The sequence below is a fragment of the Rhamphochromis longiceps genome, linkage group LG10, assembly GCF_057381845.1.
Source record: "Rhamphochromis longiceps isolate RC_006_pf linkage group LG10, R_longiceps_female_GT1.1, whole genome shotgun sequence".
In the NCBI taxonomy this organism is placed as follows: Eukaryota; Metazoa; Chordata; class Actinopteri; order Cichliformes; family Cichlidae; genus Rhamphochromis; species Rhamphochromis longiceps.
Window position 1 is genome coordinate 18896486 of NC_140566.1, and position 20203 is coordinate 18916688.

The 20203-nt window shown below is 40.7% G+C and overlaps 1 protein-coding gene across 5 annotated transcripts in view; it reads left to right on the top strand.

The window, feature by feature from the left end:
- The window catches only part of trim3b (tripartite motif containing 3b), a 32734-nt gene extending 12882 nt beyond the window's left edge, over nucleotides 1-19852 (top strand). The window contains exons 1-17 of one of the 5 annotated variants that reach the window (XM_085420725.1): nucleotides 5415-5611; nucleotides 8866-9041; nucleotides 10927-11056; nucleotides 11165-11275; nucleotides 11429-11580; nucleotides 11732-11912; nucleotides 12129-12230; nucleotides 12417-12515; nucleotides 13024-13176; nucleotides 13540-13918; nucleotides 14426-14529; nucleotides 14641-14808; nucleotides 14969-15137; nucleotides 15887-15928; nucleotides 16631-16701; nucleotides 16817-16957; nucleotides 17060-19852. In XM_085420725.1, coding sequence (XP_085276851.1) covers nucleotides 8908-9041; nucleotides 10927-11056; nucleotides 11165-11275; nucleotides 11429-11580; nucleotides 11732-11912; nucleotides 12129-12230; nucleotides 12417-12515; nucleotides 13024-13176; nucleotides 13540-13918; nucleotides 14426-14529; nucleotides 14641-14808; nucleotides 14969-15137; nucleotides 15887-15928; nucleotides 16631-16701; nucleotides 16817-16957; nucleotides 17060-17212 — 2289 coding nt within the window. In that variant the 5' untranslated portion in view covers nucleotides 5415-5611; nucleotides 8866-8907 and the 3' untranslated portion in view covers nucleotides 17213-19852. Of the gene's footprint in view, nucleotides 1-5414; nucleotides 5612-8865; nucleotides 9042-9215; nucleotides 9755-10926; nucleotides 11057-11164; nucleotides 11276-11428; nucleotides 11581-11731; nucleotides 11913-12128; nucleotides 12231-12416; nucleotides 12516-13023; nucleotides 13177-13539; nucleotides 13919-14425; nucleotides 14530-14640; nucleotides 14809-14968; nucleotides 15138-15886; nucleotides 15929-16630; nucleotides 16702-16816; nucleotides 16958-17059 lie in introns of those variants that run through there. The other 4 variants (XM_085420724.1, XM_085420728.1, XM_085420726.1 and 1 more) reach the window with 4 other exon arrangements.
- The last annotated feature ends 351 nt before the right edge of the window (nucleotides 19853-20203 follow it).

A 20203-nucleotide genomic window follows, 5' to 3' on the forward strand; every position in this document is an offset into this window, starting at 1 on the left:
TTGGGTAGGGAAAAGAAAGAAGTGGAAGAATCTGCGAATTGTGTCATTTTCTTTGAATGTGCTGTATCTACCTTTAGTATTCTGGAGTATATTTTACACTGTGGGATAAAATTTGTACACACTGCTGTGTTACAGGCTCATAAATGGCTATTTGAATTCTGTTCTGATGTTCTGTGTAAAAACCATTCAAGAGTAATGAATGCCAATTTCAATGAGAGCCAAAAAGACAGGGGTTGCATCTTTTTCTCTCCAAATTTGGTGACGTATTAGGAGGTTGTTACAATTTGAGAGTTCTCATACACTGGCCCTTAATCATACACACTGAGAGATGTGAAGGAGGCTGTATCTCCCTATCTGAGCTGCTTGTGTATCTGTTTCTCAAGGCTTAGTGCAGCTGAACTTCTGTGCTGATGTCTGCCTCGATCTTATTCATGCAAGAATCTCTTGATGAAGTTCTGTTTGCATTAAAGTGAATACGTCGATGGATAAAATGGCTTTCAGGTTGCAGCAGACACAGAAACGTGTTTTGTTTATGGTTTATTCCAGAGGTGTATCGGCTGAACATTAAACTCCAGCAAATGCATAAGGATTAAAAAGTGTTGCTCCAGGGTACAGCTTTACTCTGCTGCTACACTGATTTTAGAGGCTGTACTTGCCAATTATTCTGCAGGTTTTGCGAGTTAACTATGAAGACTTCAGAGTATGATGTGATGTTGTTTAAAGTTCATCATCAGAAAGGGTTTAGGGGTATGACATGCCAGTACTGAACGCATAATAATATGTGTAAATAATCTATTAGCGGGGAATTATAATATTATTTTGACAGACCTTGATGCACATTGCCATCCAGCACAAAACAAGCAAGGCAATGCAGTAACTAGCTAACAGACTACTATGAAAACATGTAGGCAATAGTGGCAATATCAGTGAATGAGCAGGTCGACAATAATTGAAACACCAACTTCTGCTCATATACTATGATTATATACACTGACCGACCATTTTATTAGCTACACTTTGCTAGCAGGTTATCAGAAGACAGTTACACTTTTGTCATAAAGGGATAGCAATAATACTCAAGTAGGCTGTGGCATTTAAACAATGCTTAGTTGGCACTAAGGGGCCCAAAATATGCCAGGAACCTACCCCCCACACATTCAACCTCCACTAGCCTGGATTGTTGATACAAGACAGGATGGATTCATGCTTTCATGCTGTTTACATACAAAAGTTGCAGCAGAAATCAAGACTCATCAGACCAGGTAACAAGTCCAAAGTTAGTTGACATGAGTGAAGCCGACTGCACTCTTCTGTTACTGTGGCGCATCTGCTTTAAGGTTCAACATGTTGCGCGCTGAGAGATGCCGTTCTACATATCTTTGGCTGTAACGAGTGGTTATTTGAGTCACTGTTGCCTTCCTATGAGCACACTGCATGTCTGCCCATTATTTTTTGGCCTCTGGCATCAACAAAGCATTTTTTCTATTTTCTTTATTAGAGCATTGTCTGTAAACCCTAGAGATGGCTGTGCAGGAAAAGCCCAGTAGATCGATACAGATCAGTCTATCTGCCACATTCAGAGTCACTTATATCAGCTTTCTTCCTCATTCTGATGCTCTGTTTGAATTTCGCCAGGCTGTCTTGGAGACAGTCGACGCTCTACTTGGAAAAGTTTGCTTGGCAGTTTATTTTTTTTATGCTCATGGACACAGCTTGAAAAAAACAATTCTAGTTGAAACTCTTTAATGACATACATCGTGTAATTTCTTACAAACTAAATGACATAGTGGGCAGCGGGATCCAAAATCCTTAACCCTTTTGAGGCTTTAGATTGTTTAAGTCGTCATTCTTAATTTTTAATTTTTCAGCAGTTTACAATTAGAATATAGAACTAATGGTCTAAGAAGAGAGAGTGGAGTAAAAAGTGTGACATTTAACATTTACAGAATAATTGCAGAAGGAAATGTGTCAACACTATTGGTACTTAGACACTGGCCTCCACTAGTTTGCAAAGCCGAAAGGAAATTTGTGTTAAGTGGAACATCCGCTGCACAATTTATGCATGCACACACCTGCTTTCCCTGAGGCCAGCCGTTGTGTAAAGACAGTTTGATAACTGCCACTGTATTTGACAGAAAGCATCACTATTTTCTTTTTACCCTTCAGTCAAGTGACATTCATGTACAGTATACCTGTGTTTACTGCATGCTGACAGTAACTGGTCTTTCTTACAATAGTAGATGTATATAGTCTCAGCATCTACGTAACCTAAAACAATCTGTCTGGTGAATTAATGATCTGTATTTAGACAATAACTTGCCGAGAATTCAGTTAGAAAACCTGAGATAATAAAACCTTATGCAGGCATAACAGCCAGCATTATGCAGGTCAGTACTTGCTGTGATGCTCTTTATTTTTTTCATTGGTAACTTTGCACACATTCGCACATACTGATGGATACTAAAAAACAAACGAACACTGAGGACTTTGTGGCCATGCTTTGAAGTGTTGATGCTATAGCCAGTTTACATGAATGTAGCACAAGAGCATGCATAAAAAAACTGCAGGTCTATACTATGTGCGGTAGTTATGCACAAGAGAGGCTGATGTGAATGTTTGGCTCCTTCTTAATGTTGGAGTCATTTTTATGCTGGTCATCTGAGGATCCCTGTGCTTTTGCACAGTGCGTTTGCAATGCTGGGCACGTGCCTGGTGTGTGAAGGGAATGAGAACTGATAGCTCTATATATAGAAATACATACATGTATGTAGGGATTTAAGAGTGGACTGCGCAAGAGAATAAAAGGTTGCTGAGCACACAAAGGGGGATTACACGTGCTGGACTATACACACCATCTTTGTATTTTATGCTGGTGTATATGTCTTTGTAACAACAAATTTGAGAGTGAGGTATGCTTTTTATTATGTGATTGCTGGCTGCCGTGTGACTGCTGTGGGGCTATAGTATGACTCAGAATTAAAGAGCTTATGTGTGTTTGAGGAATGGTGTCAGACCTGGAGCTGTCAAACTCTAGCACCATCACAGCAGTCTCTGAGATCTCAGTATCATGTTCCTTTTCATCTTTCCTGTTCAATTTGTAATTGTAGAATAAATAACCAGCAGTATTTGCGTGTTCCTTGTGTTGCTTCTGATAGATTTTTTTTTAATTCTCTGAATTTCCATCATTTCCACATCTTTCCAAATGTTCTCAGCTGAGCTTCCAGAGAGTTTGGCAGAGAAACACTACGTCATGTAGGTAGAGCACCTAACAGACAACAAGATCAAGCAAAAAATGGCAAAATATCAGGTAATAATGGATTGGATTTATATAGCGCTTTTCAAGGCACCCAAAGCGCTTTACAATGCCACTATTCATTCACTCTCACATTCACACACTGGTGGAGGCGAGCTACAGTTGTAGCCACAGCTGCCCTGGGGCAGACTGACAGAGGCGAGGCTGCCATATTGCGCCATCAGCCAACACCAGTAAAGTGTCTTGCCCAAGGACACAACGACCAGGACAGAGAGCCCGGGGATCGAACCGGCGACCTTCCGGTTACAGATGCGCTTCCCAACCCCCCTGAGCCACAGTGCAGCACTGGGAGCCCCATGTGCAGCACTGGGAGCCGGTATGTTATTGGCTCCAAGAAAGTACAGCAACCCCTTGTTACTCACGCTTATGTAACATTTCTTGTCACATCATTTGCCACGTTGTGTCGGTTCTCACAGGACTGACAAAAAGAAAAAGAACACCAAAGGCCCCACCAAAAAAATAATTAAAAACAAACGCAGCGTGAAAGCTATTTGATTACTTGATTATTTTTTGTTCACTCCCTGAAGTGAGGGTTGGATTTTATTTCTTTGGGGTTTTAAGGGAACATCCCTTTCATCGCTGTCATTACTCCAACCCTGAGGCAGAACGGTTTCTTTTGACTGTTGACATTACGCAAGTCGCAGGTTTAACTGCAGCTGTGTGTTCATCCAAAAGCATTAGTGTAATAAAAATGAAAAAGACTTAATTGCAATCTTTATTTATTTTGGAATAAAAAAGAGAAAAAAGGTCTTTTTCGGCACACTCCTTTCATATTACCTTTACTTATTTCAAGGGGCTCATTGGTGATACCAGTGGTGGTTCATCTTCTTCCCATTTAATAACTGCAGGTGTCATATATTCTGAACGAACTGTCGCTTCAGCAGAAACTGTGGAGAACTAATAATGCTTTTGAGTGCGAGTGCTCACTGCAGAGATGACAAGGGCCTTTTTGAAAAGGTGGCCCATGCTGCAGTGATGCATTGAGTATATTGGTCATGCCAGATACCCTCTCTATGGAACCCAAAAACAAGATGTGCTCATAGACTGTTTCATCCAATGGTGACATGTTAGTAAGTGCTATCTTGTAACTATCAAGTTGCACAAGTTTTCAAACCGCTTGTTTAACAGTTATAAGTGGCTACAAAAATTCCTTGCGCTTTGAAAGTGCCATACAATGCCACACAAAAATGTACAAAACTGTGCCAGAACATCGATGAGGCAACAATAAATTCCCTTCAGACGGCTGCTCATATCTCATTCTGTCTTCATCCTCTTATCCCTCTACTTCCTGTTACATCTAGCACATCAGTCTGCGTTTTGAGTTTAGGATGACAGAATTTTGGAAAGGTAGGTGTGTGTGTGGGTGGGTGCAGAGGAAGTAGAGCGTGGGAGGAGAGAGGACTGGACTTAATCCGAACAGATTAAATGTAGATTGATGTTTTTTGTCAGAGAATCGTCACCTCTGGCTTCAGATTATACTCTGACCACATCACAAGGATGGGTCATTTAAGGGATTGAGTGCAAAATTATCCCACGGCAAGAAATTTCATAATGATGATCCCCTTTTCAGTTCAGAGTGTCCGTCTTAATCCGTGCATATGTGTAATTTGATACTAGATGGAGAGGGCATATGCTCTGATATTCTCACTTAAAGTTATTTTTTTTGTAAGTGACTTCATGAATTATATAAGTCTGTTTTATTTGGCTGCCCTAAATGTGTCTGCAAGCATGCATCTGCATGCTTGGATGGCCAAGTAATGACATAATTCCTCATAACTGGATACTAGATTATACAAATATAACATATATTCTAATCATTGTGCAAAGTATTTCACAAATTTAATTATTACTCAGCAGGACTTTTGTGCAACATGTTCTTTGGATTTTAAGATTTTCTGTCCAACACTCACACCCCCCCAGTCCAGCGCAAATTGTTGGCCCATGATGCAATACATCTTGCTTGCTGGTTTAGGTTTCCCAGCCAATCAGAGCACAGCAGTAGGAGGGCATAGAGTGAGCTCATGCTTGTAAACGGCACTGACAGTAGGAGGGACTTTCAATTTACAGTCCCACCCTTTGTTGTCATCCCCGCTCAGCCCTCTTCAGTGCGTGTGCCTTGCATGGAAAAGGGAAAAGCGAGAGAAGGAAAAGGGAAAAGGAAGAGCGGTCAGAGGAGAGAGACTAGAAGGCAAGAGTGTGTGACTCAGGGCGTGTGCTGGTTCTTGAGTGCTACAGTGGCTTAACACAGAGTTGCCATGAAGTCTTCTAGACAGATGTACTCCACTTCACCGACAGTAGGTAGTGTCTCTGTCGACTTTGTGTTTGTTTGTTTTTGTTTTCATGTCCATGTTTGCCTGTGTGTGTGTGTGTGTGTGTGTGTGTGTGTGTGTGTGTGTGTGTGTGTGTGTGTGTGTGTGTGTGTGTGTGTGTGTGTGTTTTATTGGTTTGTTCTTTGTAGTTGATACAAATCAGGGATGTCAAGCTCATTTTACATTGCAGTCCACATACAACCTATTTAGATCCGATATGGGTCAGACCGGTGAAACCAGTGAACTTTACAGTATCAGCTCACCTGTCATCACAGTGGAGTGTTGGTGTTTTGTGTGTTTACACAGGCTGTCAGCTCTTATCTGTTGGTGTTGCTGCACAGGTGTATCACAGTGAGAAGACAGCAGAGAGTATCATACTTCTCCTGCATTATTTCTCTGGCCTGTTAAAATGTCTCGCGCTCTAACCCATCTCTCTCCCACCATGCTTCTTAAGCGAGAAGAAGACATTTGATATCCCGTCTTGCCACTTTTTCAGGTTTATCTGCATGTGTGTTCTGTAAGAGAGAGTTCACCCAAACTGTGAGGATCCTGTGGTACGGTAAAGCACCAGCAGAGGTTTCGGTCGTGAATGAGACGAAGAACATGGTCTCTTTTGTGTTCTGTAAAGCCAACAGTAAACAGAACGTGACACATGCGCTTAAGCGCACACACAAAAACAATTAGCTCAGCACTCAAATACTATAATACTGCGAGTTTGGGGAATTACTTAATCTAAGGTCACCAGCAGCATTGCTGCTATTATTACTGTGTTTATAATGGCCAGGAGAATTATGACACATTTTTGCTTTTATGGTATTAGTTGGCAGCTCTCTCAAAGACACGTCCTCTTCATGCATAATTTTTCTTCATGCATCCTGAATGTGTTTGGCTTTATCCCATCCCAGTGCCTTTAACTGCTGAGTTTAAATTCTAAATCTGCTTCCCTTCACTCACTTTAAAGCCTGTCAGTTAAAAACTGGTCATGGATACTTTAGACCATCAAAACTAAGCATCGTGGCCTACTTAGGAGTTTAAGTGAGCATGAATGAAGATGGGGCCCGTGTCAAAACTTGGTCTGCTGAATTCATGTAACCGTGTACACGCACGAGTGTATTCATTCATGTGCATCCACGGCGGTCAAATCTTCTTGATGTTACAGCGTTTGCTTTTCATGTCTCCATCAAGTTCATTTTAAAGCTCGAAAGTGCAAAAGGTTTGCCTCAGCTATAGTTTAGATACAAAAATAAAAAAAAAAACATGTTAAATTAAGTTTCTTTTTTGAAAGTTGCATCATCTCACACTGCTACTTTAATCTTTATTCCAGTGTTTTAAGGAAGAGTACTTATTATTTGGCACTTTTCAGACTCCGCATTCTTCTTTCACAGCGGTCCACCCAAGAAAAGTGCTGTGAAACCAGCAGTAGATGAATGGACACAAATCACCTCACTGTCCTGCTGTCCCGAGGACCGGTGGTCTTATTTTAGCCTCACTGTCATTGCTTCCTCGTCTAGTCACTAATACACGAGTCTAAATTTAGACAGACGTCATAACAGATGATATTAGTATCGGTGTGTTCTAGTACAGAAAAACAGAATGACGGAGAAGTGTGAGAACTGTGCTGAAGAACTGAATACATCCTGTAGTTGATCCCCCCATTATTTCTACACTCGGGAGACATTCCAGCTTCTTTTCATTGGAGTCCAGCAAAGACAACTAGATACTCTTGAAATGCCGGTTTAAAGCAGAGGACTTATGGAGAACAATGCATATTTCGATTTAGACAAAACATAAGCTACTTACCGCTAATCATTTCCGTTTGACACCCTGCATGTCTTTAACCCGAGTAAAAATGTGACATGTTGTTCTTGGAGTTGATGGCTTAAGATGTGACCTTTACCCTCCCAGTGTGGGGACTGTATGTCATTGGATCCTCTGTGCAAAGACTGGAAAGATACAGCTTGGCTTTTACCCACTCTGGTGTGTGAGTGTCCGTGCGCGTGCTCATGCTCGGTGGGCAACAACTAACAATAGGACACGAGCGGAGATGGGACAGGGGATTGAGAGCTGTATTAGATCCAGCAGCGACAGATGTGCAGACAGGAGGGAAAGTCTGGTGGGGGGATAATGATAGTCAGTGTGTGTGTGTGTAATGTTTATAACTGCTTTCCTATCATTGTGTATTTACTTGAGGCATGTACTACTCTTCGCTCACCCCTCCATCTGTATGAGCACATGAGTGCATGCCTGATGCATGAATAATGCATGTGCTGACCTACTGAGAAAATGTGGCTGGATTCATTGCTGTTAGCAACAGAGAGATGAAAATGATATGAACAGCATTCAACAAAAGTGCAAATTCAAGCCATGCATCAAGTCAAGCTATGTGGTTATGACCTCTTGTTACGTATGTACAATATTTGCACTGGATGCTTGTTTTCAGTTAACACCTGATCTTGCAAGCGATGCTTCACTAGCATTTTTTTACTGCTGTAATTAATTTTGCCGTATTTGCTGACCTTGCACTGCTGAATGTGAAAGTGGGCCATGTGGAGGCAGCAGGGGTTTGTGTTGCTAGGCAAAATATCCATACCTTGCATCATATATATAGCTTTTTTTTCCTAATGTGAGAACAATAACAGACTTCTCTGTTCTGGTCACCCTACAGTTGGTTTCTGGCTTTCATGTAACTTCTACCTACAGAGGTGTGCTGTTTGCTGTGAATGTGAAAATGTAGCTGTGTGGTTCATAAAATAAGAAATTAAGCCTATTCCAGCTTAAACTTCTTATGTTTTGTTTTTTTGTATGTTCAAAACTACGACTGTTTCAATGGATTATTGTGGATTTGTAAAAAAAAAAACCAAAAAAACAACCCTTTTGTTGAGTGCTTACTTGCTCGTTACAAAGCCTTTTCTTTCTTACGCCTTCTTTGCTTATTTTTGTATTTTATAACTTTAATGTGTTACTCACGCATTTGGCCATAATGGTTCATGTGCATCTGCTGAGCATGAACTGCAAGCCTCTTTCAGCTCTCTTTCAGATGACGTTGCTCTGGTATTAACCTAGAAATAACTGCATAACAGTGTGCTTGTTCTGATCAAGGCATTAAACAGCTTTGTTTTGCTTTGGTTCCTGGTACCTTCTCTGAAAAGTTTGCTGAACAATAGCTCAGCAAAGAAGACCAAAGAAAAAGCTGGAGTGCAGCATTTTTCTTTAATATTTTCATCTTTCTCTTTCTCTTGTTAGGTTAACTGCTGTCGTTGTCCGTGGCTTTAAATTTCCTTTGCCATGGCCAAGCGCGAGGCTGGAAGTACCAGCCCTGTGGTGCGTCAGATAGACAAGCAGTTTCTGGTCTGCAGCATCTGCCTGGATCATTACCGCAACCCCAAGGTCTTGCCCTGCCTGCACACCTTCTGTGAAAGGTAACTAATGTTTGTGCTGTCTGCGTCAATGACACCGGTCAGGAGTCCTAATTACTGCTGCTCGCACTGTCTGCTGCACGTAGCTATTTCTGGCCATTCAAAGGAGCTACAGTACATTGTTTACCATACCTGTCTCTCTTCTAGTAAATCCTGTCTCTTACCCTGTTATCATAGAATTCCTGTCATACCTACACGCTGGCCAATAGAGGAACCTCGTCTATTGCAAATCCCTACACACAATTAAAAAGCTCAGAGCGCTTCTCGTCACTGACGCTGCTGGGATAAGTGCATTCCTCAGCATCAGGGACTGTCAAGGACTGCAGTCTGAAAAAAGGCTCACTGTTGAGAGACACAATTACAGTGGCTCAATCCACAGTTTCTTGGGAAGGATGACACCCCCTCAGGTGACAATGCTAGAGCCGAGCCAAGCAGGAGGAAGCTTTTTGAAAGCTTGTTGTGGGTCATGGTGGGAGGATGGAGAATGAAGAAGGGGCATATTGTTGGCTGCAGAAGAAAACCAGGATTATGTTTCAGACTGGTTTGCTCCTAAACCCACGATCTACCAAATATTTATCGAATGGCTTTTTAAAAGCCACACAGTATGAGATAATTCTCTTTTTTTCCCCCATGCAGTCTGAGCTGCATTTGCCCACCGGAGGGCAAGTTTAATCCCTGGTTTAACTGGATAGCATGTGATGTGGAGTCCTGCTGAGGTGAACAGATTTTTGTCTAGGGCTATACGCAATATTTCCGGACAGATGTTTTAATGCTGGGGTGGGTTTATGTACTTTAAAGAGGGGTGTGGTGCAAACCCCCGCTGGGCCTATTCCTTTTGGGAGGGTGTTACTTTGCTTCATTTTGCTCCCGATGTCCTCTGTATGTGATTGTCATTTTTGCATATAACCTCAGGATACGACTACTTCATAATATAGAAATGATGCCAAAATAATTACATTTTACAACAACAGTAAAAGCAATTAGAATAGATAAATAACATTTTCTTACCCTTGAATCCCTGCCTGCTGCTCCCAGCGGGCTTCATGTCTGATTTTTGACAAAATATTTGATAGAAAAAATATTTTCGTTCAACCTCTCAGTTGTTCTCAGAAGCAGAAACAGGGAGGCTTGGCTGATACGAGCTTGTATGCTGTCATAAATTAAATATAATTGTTCCAGCATGCAGCCTAAGCAGCTGCCAAACATACTTTTGTAAAAACACAGAGACTTATCCTGAGAACTGACTCAGGGTTTCTTACTGTATTAATCGCCAAATCATTAACTACAGAAACTAAAGAAATACAGCTGTACATCACCTGAGGGTGGGCACCTGGGCTGTAGACAAGGAATGCATTGCAGTCTGCATACTGCACCTGAAAGTTACTGACTGGCTTTGGTTTTTTCCCTTGTTAGCGTCTAATGTTGTTGATACACTCCAGTGGGCTTGTTAACCAAACCTGGAAAAATCTTTAGCATGTAGAGCCAAGCAGGATAGATGTGACTACTAGCATGCGTGAAGCCAGGCCAGAATCCAAACTACACAAACGCACACATAGATGCACAAACAGAAAAAAGCCTTAAAAAATGCACTTCACATGTATTCATGATTGAACTGTTTTGCCTCTTAGTGACTCTGTTAGTCAAATTGATTTGCCAGATGCTCACTTACTCAAAGAGAGTGTACATGTTTTCTCTCAAGCCTGTGGGCTCTGTATTGATTTAAATCCACTCTATTGCCTTATTTGTTGTGACAGGAGCACTATTTAGGCACTGCCTCTCTTTATTATGTGATTGCTCTGTCTTCCTCACACCTTCCTCTTCTTTTTTTTTTCTGCTGTATTGGTTATCTAAGTTTTATATTTATATATTTGTTGGCCTCTTCCTTCAGCTGTCTCCAGACCTACATTCCCCCTGAGTCTCTGACACTCTCATGCCCAGTGTGCCGGCAGACATCTATCCTGCCAGAGAAAGGAGTTTGTGCCCTGCAGAACAACTTCTTCATCACTAATCTTATGGAGGTTTGAAAACACAATGCATTAGCCAGATAATTCAAATGCGCATTACAAATAACAAAATAAAGAAATACCTCCTTGTTCCACACTGAATATAAGAATGTATTGCATTAGGTCCTTCAACGAGACCCAGAGTGCTCGCGGCCAGAGGCCTGCAGTGTGTTGGAATCAGTCAGTGCTGCAGCTGCAGGGAAGCCGCTCTGCTGCCCAAACCACGAAGGAAAGGTGAGAAGCTCTTTTGAGATATGCTACTCAAGTCATCACCTTACCTAAATTCCTTTCCATGTTATTTCAAGCAGTAATTGGTGTAAAAGGAACTGAATGTTACATTAATTTCTTTTTTTGCAAGAGAATGACTCGCTCTGTCTCCCTCTGCAGGTGATGGAGTTCTACTGCGAGTCATGTGAGACAGCCATGTGTTTGGAGTGCACAGAGGGCGAGCACAGGGAGCACATGACTGTTCCTCTGCGGGATGTGGTGGAACAGCACAAGGCTGCGCTGAAGACACAGCTGGATGCCATACACAGCAGGTGGGGGTCTTGATACCTCGGGAAAGCTTTAAGCAGCTTAAGCATTTGGTCCAGACCTTAGGCGATCTGTGCACACTGTGCCTCATCTGTCAGACATTTTCATTGTGTTCAGCTGCTATGGAATACATTTTCACCTTGTTTCATGTTGCAGGCTACCTCAGTTAACAGCAGCCATTGAGCTGGTGAGTGAGATCTCTCGACAGCTGAGTGAAAGGAAGAATGAGGCAGTAGCGGAAATTACAAGTACATTTGAAGAGCTGGAACAGGCGCTGCATCAGCGCAAGACGGCCCTCATCACAGACTTGGAGAATATCTGCAGTACCAAGCAGAAAGTTAGTTGATGACCAGTTCATTCACTCATGTATATGCACATGCATATGTTTTTGTCCTTAATACCAGAGATTTATTGCTTTCTTGACATTTAATTCCTAATTTTCCTCTTTTTTAATGTATTCAGCTGCTTTTTCTCATCTTCAGTATTGTTTTAACATGCTCTACTGACCCTCCTGTGTCTGTTTTCTCTTATTCCTTCTCATTCTTGAGCACAGGTCCTGCAGGCCCAGCTTTCAGCTCTCCTCCAGGGGAAGGAACATATTCAGAGCAGTTGCAGTTTCACAGAGCAAGCTCTCAGCCATGGTAGTGCTACTGAGGTGGGCAGGCAAATTTTTATATACCAGCAACCTGTCAAACAGGATTATAGGATTTGACTCTCAAGTTTCATGCAGCAATGTAGCAGAATGTCTGTTCTGCAGTAGTTATATTGTTCTGTATTAAAAGGTACAGATGGGGGGGAAGGACTTTAAATAAAATACAGTATGCATCTCCTGTAAGAATAGGTGCTGCTGGTTCAGAAGCAAATGAGTGAGCGAGTAAACGCGCTGGCCAGACATGACTTCCCAGAGAAACCTCATCAGAATGCACACCTGGACTGCCAGGTAACGACTGCTGTCTGTTGTGACCTCTGTTTTTATTGTGGTGGTTTGACTGATTCTCCTACATTGTCGCATCGCAGGTCTGCGTGAGTCCTGTCGAAACTTTTTATTTTTCACGTGACTGTAATTTGACTACATGTATAACAAGCAGTACTCAGAAAGGACAAATCTCCACCAAGGCAGCTCAATCTGTGGGCAGTGTTTACTTTTATAGGATTTTTTTTATATATTCAGTTTGTTTTCTTTTTTTAAATGTAATGAAAGAAGCTTGTAGTGCAGCAAAAGTAATATTTACAATTCCCATATACCAGCAGATTGAACAGCAGGCATGCAATGCTACAAAAACATTACCTCCTCGGTGTGGGTAATAAAACAAATGTATAAACCCAGTCGTAAAGTACCATTAGCTTGTTAGTAGTTACCAGCTACAGACACAGAAAGACTTAATAATAAAAAATAATAATAAAAAGTATTAAGAAACTCAAAAATTCAAATGTGCTGTGTGTTCAAGGTGGAGACCGAGGGCCTGCGGCGCTCCATCCAGAACCTGGGTGTTCTCCTCACCACAGCAGCTGTGGCTCACACTTCCGTGGCCACAGGAGAGGGCCTCCGCCATGCAGCAACTGGGCAACACCAAACTATTACTGTGACAACAAAAGACAAAGTACTGTCTCTGAATTATGTTGCTTTACTATCGTAATATTGTTCTGCTATATGTGTAAATTAAGCCATTTACTTTTTGCTTTGGCTCTAATGGGTTTACTGACATTTATTTGCTTTTCTTGTGTGTGGCTATTTCAATTTAGCTTTTCATTTTAATTCATAGCATTTATCAGAGTTCGTTTCCAAAAGTTATTTCACGGTGGCTACTCTGGTCACCGAGGCAATTTTCAGGGATTATTTTTATGAAAAGAAATCTATTATAAGCTTCTCATGCATGTGTGGAAAGTGCTTCTTTAGTGGCTGCCGTGTGAATATTGAAGATTTTGTGTTGTTCGGAAATTGACTCAGTGAACCCTATCTGCAGGATGGGGAGCTGGTGCGGACAGGAAACGCAGTTTTAAAAGCAGAGATAACGTCCGCTGATGGGAGCCGGGCTGCAGAGACGGAGATAACGGACAATAAGAATGGAACATACGAGGTGGGCTACACGTTACGCTCTGAGGGAGAGTACTCGTTTTCTTTGCTGCTGTACGGACAGCCGGTACGTGGCAGCCCTTTCCGACTGCGAGCAGTTAAGCCGTCAGATGTTCCGCAATCTCCAGACGATGTGAAGCGGAGGGTGAAGTCCCCCAGTGGCACGGCTGGCCACATACGGCAGAAGGCAGTGCGACGGCCTTCCAGTATGTACAGCACAACTAAGAAAAAGGAGAACCCCATTGAAGATGAGCTCATCTACAGAGTGGGTAAGAGAGACACGGAAAAGCAAATTATGTCCTACACAAGTTACATTATCTTTGTTACAAATCAAGAATACTTATGTCATCATTTATTAGCTTCTAAGCCACAAGACAGGCTTTTAAATTGACACTCTCCGCTCCAGGCAGTTGCAATTTCCAGTTCATGCCAATAGACTACACAATAAAACTTTGATCTGGCTTGATTGTTTTATAGATTTTTTTTATAGACAATTTGGCTTTGGCTGAGATAAAAAAAAAATGTCACTGGCATTCAAAGGTTTTGCAACTTCTTCATATTATTTAATTCAAGCAAGTTTCTGTAATTTACTTTTGAACTCTTTTGCCGCTTTAAACAAACTTTCCCAAGCCTGGGAGACAGGAAATGAATCCAACAAAACGTATGTCATAGTTTGGTAAACGATCGGCATGAGTGCACAGTGTATAAGACTGGAGACTAATGTGAAAATGGTAAATGACACATTTCTTGAGTATTTGCCTTTTTTTTTCTGTCAGGTTCTCGGGGTAGAGAGAAAGGCGAGTTCACAAATCTCCAGGGGATCTCAGCCTCTAGTAATGGCAGAGTGGTGGTGGCTGACAGCAACAACCAGTGCATACAGGTGAGGCAGTGTAGCCACGTGTTTCACAGTGATTGCACAGAAGTGGATATTCAGACGAGTGTACTCTGCCGTACACTCTAAAACTGTTTGCTTTGATGGACCCAATTGCAGGTTTTCTCCAATGATGGCCAATTCAAGATGCGCTTTGGGGTCAGAGGTCGGTCTCCAGGGCAGCTGCAAAGACCAACGGGTGTCACTGTTGACATGAACGGTGACATTGTGGTGGCCGACTATGACAATCGGTGGGTCAGCATCTTCTCTCCTGATGGGAAGTTTAAGGTAAGATCTCTGTGCAGGCTGAACAGCACTAAATGCCTCATTTAAGGGTTGTTCATATGTGAAATCTATTAAAAAATAGTCTTTTGGTGTTTTTCTGCCTCACCATTTACCTTCAGCTTGAAAAAGTACTAAACTACTTTTTTGTCTCTCTGCATCACAGAATAAGATCGGTGCAGGACGGCTCATGGGTCCCAAGGGTGTGGCTGTGGATAAGAACGGACACATCATCACTGTGGACAACAAGGCTTGCTGCGTCTTCATCTTTCAATCCAATGGGAAACTTGTGACCAAGTTTGGAGGCAGAGGGACTTCTGACAGACAGTTTGCAGGTGAGAAGGAGGCAGCCACTGCCGGGGAGGAGACAAGCAAACATCTGTTATGAAATTTTGAATATTTGGCAAAATAATTAAAGTGAGTTAAAATATACTGAAAGAAATAAAAACACACTTCCATTATTTAGGATAACATTTTTTATACTTCTTTAAAGGAAAATAGCAAAGGTAAATATCTGACTGCACAACAGTGAAATGCATAAAAATCAAAGGTTAATTTATTAAAATAATTAATCATTAAGGGAAATATGGTTGGTATAAACTCAATGTGTAACATTCAAGTAAATTTCATTTGACCATATTCCATTAAATGTAATGTTGTACACTGTAGTTACATGGAAAATTTACATGTAATCAGATTACTTCATTTTATGCATAAATATTTTTTGAGTGTAAGTAACAGGATTGTTTTAGTAGACAGTAAATCAGGATTTTGAAAGTGTTTGCAATGTGTTTTTTATCATTGTTTAGTATTAGCAACTAAAAACCCTCATTGTGAGCACCATTACTAATGTAGGCGCAGTTTAAAGCGTCAGCTCTGGGCAGCAAACAGCATGAAGAATATTAAAGACAACACTGGCTGTGTGCCCGAAACTCCCACGGTATTACTGCATTAGCCGGGCAGCAGCACCCCCCTGCACCTCCCTGAGCTTTTTCTTCTTTGGATGTCTTTATCTCTGACTAGCTATTTTTTTTTCCTTCCTTTCTTTCTTTCTTTCTGTTCTTCCTTCTGTTTTCCAACTCAGAAAAACTTGGCCCAAACATAAATAAATCTGGCTCAGTTTTCAGTAAGTACTAAGTGTGGCCTTGCTGCAACCTTAATCCCACAGTGCAGTGCCCTCTGTCTAACCCAAATCCGTGATCATGTGTCTGACCTCCTGAGATCTCTGATTGTTTAAAAAAAAAACCCTGCAGGATGAAGCTGTGCCTGTGCAGCAATGATCAGAGATGAGATTACATGCCATTGTAATAATTACATGAATCATAATTATTCTTTTTTAAGATAAGTTTGTTGTGTGTATTGTGCTTTGGGTGAAAAACGGCTATGAAAAGAGAGATCGGTGTGAATGAATTTTACTGTTTCCAATAACTCATTCTGTGGTATTTTAATATAATCAGTTTCGAGGTCTGCTTTTAATGATAAGTTAACTGGACGAGTAACCCAACCATCAGTGTAAGCACTGACAGTATGACTAAGACAATATAAATATTCTGTGATTGGGCAGTGCATGCATAACAATGATTTAGGCCTTGAGCCTCTCCATATAATTTAACTTTCAGTATTGACTTGAAATGTTGCATGAAAAGAAGCACAACATACTACTCGCATCCAATCAGAAGGGTTTCCTATTTTATAATTGCAGCTTTAGACAAACTATAGATGAAAACTACATTTAGTCAGCCTACTAACAGTGAAGCCAATGCATAAACAACAGGAAACAGTCTCTGCTTTAACTACCAACATAACCTGCTTCTGTCTCCTCATCCAGGCCCGCATTTTGTTGCCGTGAACAACAAGAATGAAATTATCGTGACCGATTTTCACAATCACTCTGTGAAGGTAAGAAAAAAAGACGACCTATGTCTGAGTTTGCCACCTTAGCTGTGATTTTTATTTTAAAGGGAGGCCGTGCACATGAAGATGCTGACCGAACTTTTCTGGCTTTTTGCCTCAGGTGTACAGCGCTGATGGGGAGTTCCTGTTCAAGTTCGGCTCTCATGGCGAAGGGAACGGCCAATTCAACGCTCCCACTGGCGTGGCTGTGGATGCCAATGGAAACATCATTGTAGCTGACTGGGGTAACAGCAGAATACAGGTGAGGCAGCTTGCAGTTTACGTGTAGATGTAATTTTAACGCCGTTGCTGTGTTTTGTTGTGACAGAATTGCTGAAAATTCTGACCTTTTTTTCTGCATCAGGTGTTTGACAGCACAGGGTCCTTCTTATCCTACATTAACACTTCGGCAGACCCGCTGTACGGCCCCCAGGGCCTAGCGCTCACCTCAGATGGACACGTGGCTGTTGCAGACTCTGGCAATCATTGCTTTAAAGTTTACAGATATCTGCAGTAGACTGAGGGGAAGATGTCGCCGCCACCACCAACTCCTGCTTTAAAAAGCAATGTCACATATTTCTTGCAGAGAAAAAGTTGCAACATGCCTGCACACTTCCCAGAGGCTCCATGTCCACAAATTAATTTCCTGTTCATTTTGTCTGTAAATACTTCAAGGATTTAATGTCCAGAAATGATATTAAGAACGAACTTCCAAAACATGCAATTTTAATGTTTTCAAAGACAAAATTGGCTAGATATCACAAAAACTACTGACTACTGCAAGAACAGAAACCATAATTACTGAAACGGCAGTGAGTTCTTGGATTACTTCTATTTTTAAAAACAATCAAGCAGGTAAACATATCTCATATAGAGACTTTCAAATACTTGCGTTTTTTTTTTTTTAAAGAATGTGAGACAGCCTCTGCTCAACTATACACCTGCAAAGTTAGATGACTACATCTTGTACAGTCGCGTTGCTGTTACATGGCTAAATAGGTCCATAGACAGACATGCATATATCAAAAACACCTAAACAATCAATTAGGCATGTCTATATTTTGTCATTCTTGGTTTGTCTAACTTTAACTTTCCATAAAGCTGAGCTATAATGCTTCTCTCCACCTCATGTTTTTATTCTCGGACTCTACTAGAGTAGCTTTGCATGATTCTGTCTGAAACAAGCTGTTTTAGTTTGAGGTTTGAGATGGGCTTTATCAGCAGATGGGCAGTGTTGCGCTTCTCACAGAGCTGCGTGCCTGAAAATCAATAATTCAATTTTGGTACCTAAAAATTTCAGCTTAATAACTTGAAATGTCAAGTTATTGAGGGAAACAGAGTGCTTTAGGCAGCTAGAAGCCTGAGCTATTAGCGCATGGGAATTATTTGCACAAACACTTGGCTAAATTTGTGATTAGTATCAATGTCACAGTAAAAAAAAAAGTTTGTGTGTGTGTGTGTGTATGAATGACATAGATTAGGTATAAGCATAATAGTTTACTCTGATTGGCTTAGAGCCTAAAACTAACCAACTATCGACAGGAAAAAATGAACAGGAAATTAACCCCTGGCTCAAAGGCCTTTTAGCTCTATTCCCCAAGTGTATCTTCACAGCCTGTCAGTCTTAAATTGTTTTGGCAATGCAGATGGGCAACACTCAGTATCCAGCAAACAAGGCAACGCAATGAAGATTCCCTGTTTCCTGAAAGGAACATGATGCTTTATGAGTAAAAAAAATGCTCAGGTCTTTCCTTGAACAACGTTGCATGTTCGTGTGCTCTGAAAATGATCTTCTTGTCACTGCCTTACAATATTCATTAGCGAACTCTGCAGAAACTTCAGGAATGTGTTGTTTTAAAAGGAACTGCTTATCATTCTCATTCTGCACCTTATCAGTCTGACATGATCACTGCACAATTAAAATTATTCTTATCATTGTTTTTTTTTTTTTTTTTTCTATTTAGCCATAAGATGAGTTTACGTATATGCAAGTTGTTTCATTTTGGGATCCAAAGACAAGCATCAAAAAGCACAGTAGTTAAAAAAAAAGGCTAAATATCTGAACCAGCTCCCCTTCACCCTAAAGTCGGAGCCCTACTAGCAAAACAAAATAATAGTAACTAGTCCTTGCACTTTCGTATATTCATACCTACAATTCACTGTAGTTGTGCATATGCACATTTACACGTATGTATATATTTATACATATATATATGGATTTGGTGTCTATATAGCCTACATATTCCAGCACTTAAACAGAAACAAGGTCACGCCAAGTAGTTAACTGAATGAATGAAACATCAGTGGAACAAAGTTGTAATAAGTACATATTATTTGCTGTATTCTTTTTTTTTTCCTTTTTGCAAAAGAATTTATTTATTTACAAATTTCTTTTCTACATAATTTGTTTGACAAATTATTTTTCTAATTGGTCGGTTTGAACCTTCTCCTCCTCTTTGCCAAACTTAGCTATACCATTGTAACTTGTAGCACTCAAAGCTGTTTTCTGTTTTTGACTCTTCCCGGTCAAACAGTGACGTTTCCTTCTGCCAAAACCTATTGTTGTAAGTTGCTGTTGAACATTGCACAGAATACAAATAATGAGAGTTATATAGTTTGCAAGAGTAATATATGCCTCTATGTATAGTTCATTTTGACATAATCAGAACGTGTACTGTATATTACAATCATATTCCTGTTGTAGCTGACAAGCACTTTTATCGTGGATTTTCCAGGATTTGTATTCATTTGCTCTGTAGTTCAATGTTTAGAGGTTTTTGTTTTTTTGTGCGTGTGGCTCTTACAAAAACACCAGCTAATATGCAGTGACACAAAATCATCTCTCACCTGTGTTTTAGAAATACTGTCTGTCCCCCAGTACTGACTCATTCTGATTTTCCATCTGCATTTCCTATTTATTGGAAAACTGACAGATTGAGCTAAACTTCCCTTCTCACTAGACTGTATTTATTCTTTTTGTTGTTGCTTTTAACTGTCAAAAGACATGTGGGGGGAAAACTGAAGCACACAGTATTAATAAAATGACATCAACTTTTGTGTATACAACTGTGTACTACAAGAGGCCATTTACAAGTAATCAGTCCGTTCATGTATCACGGGGAAGGTATGATTGTAAATTAAAGAATGACTAAACTACTGCAAATTGCCTGCTTTGTATAACTAAACTTTAGTTTATGTATTATACAGTAGACTCATTTTTACAGTGAATTTTCAGTTGTTTTCCTTTGTTTCTTGGCCAGATTAGATATCAGCATCTCTCTTCATGCCTACTTTGCCTACTATGCCAGTTGTTTTTTTTTTCCTGATGTCCTCTTTTTCTATTGTTCTATTGTCAAATAAGATAAAATGTCACTTGCCTGCTTCTTGGCTTCTACTGGCTTGGCATTTGCAATAATGTTAAAAGAACTCGACATCACTGGGACTTAAGACATGAGAATCATATTCTCACGGCTTTTTTTTGCACAGAAAAATGTTACTTAATACTTTA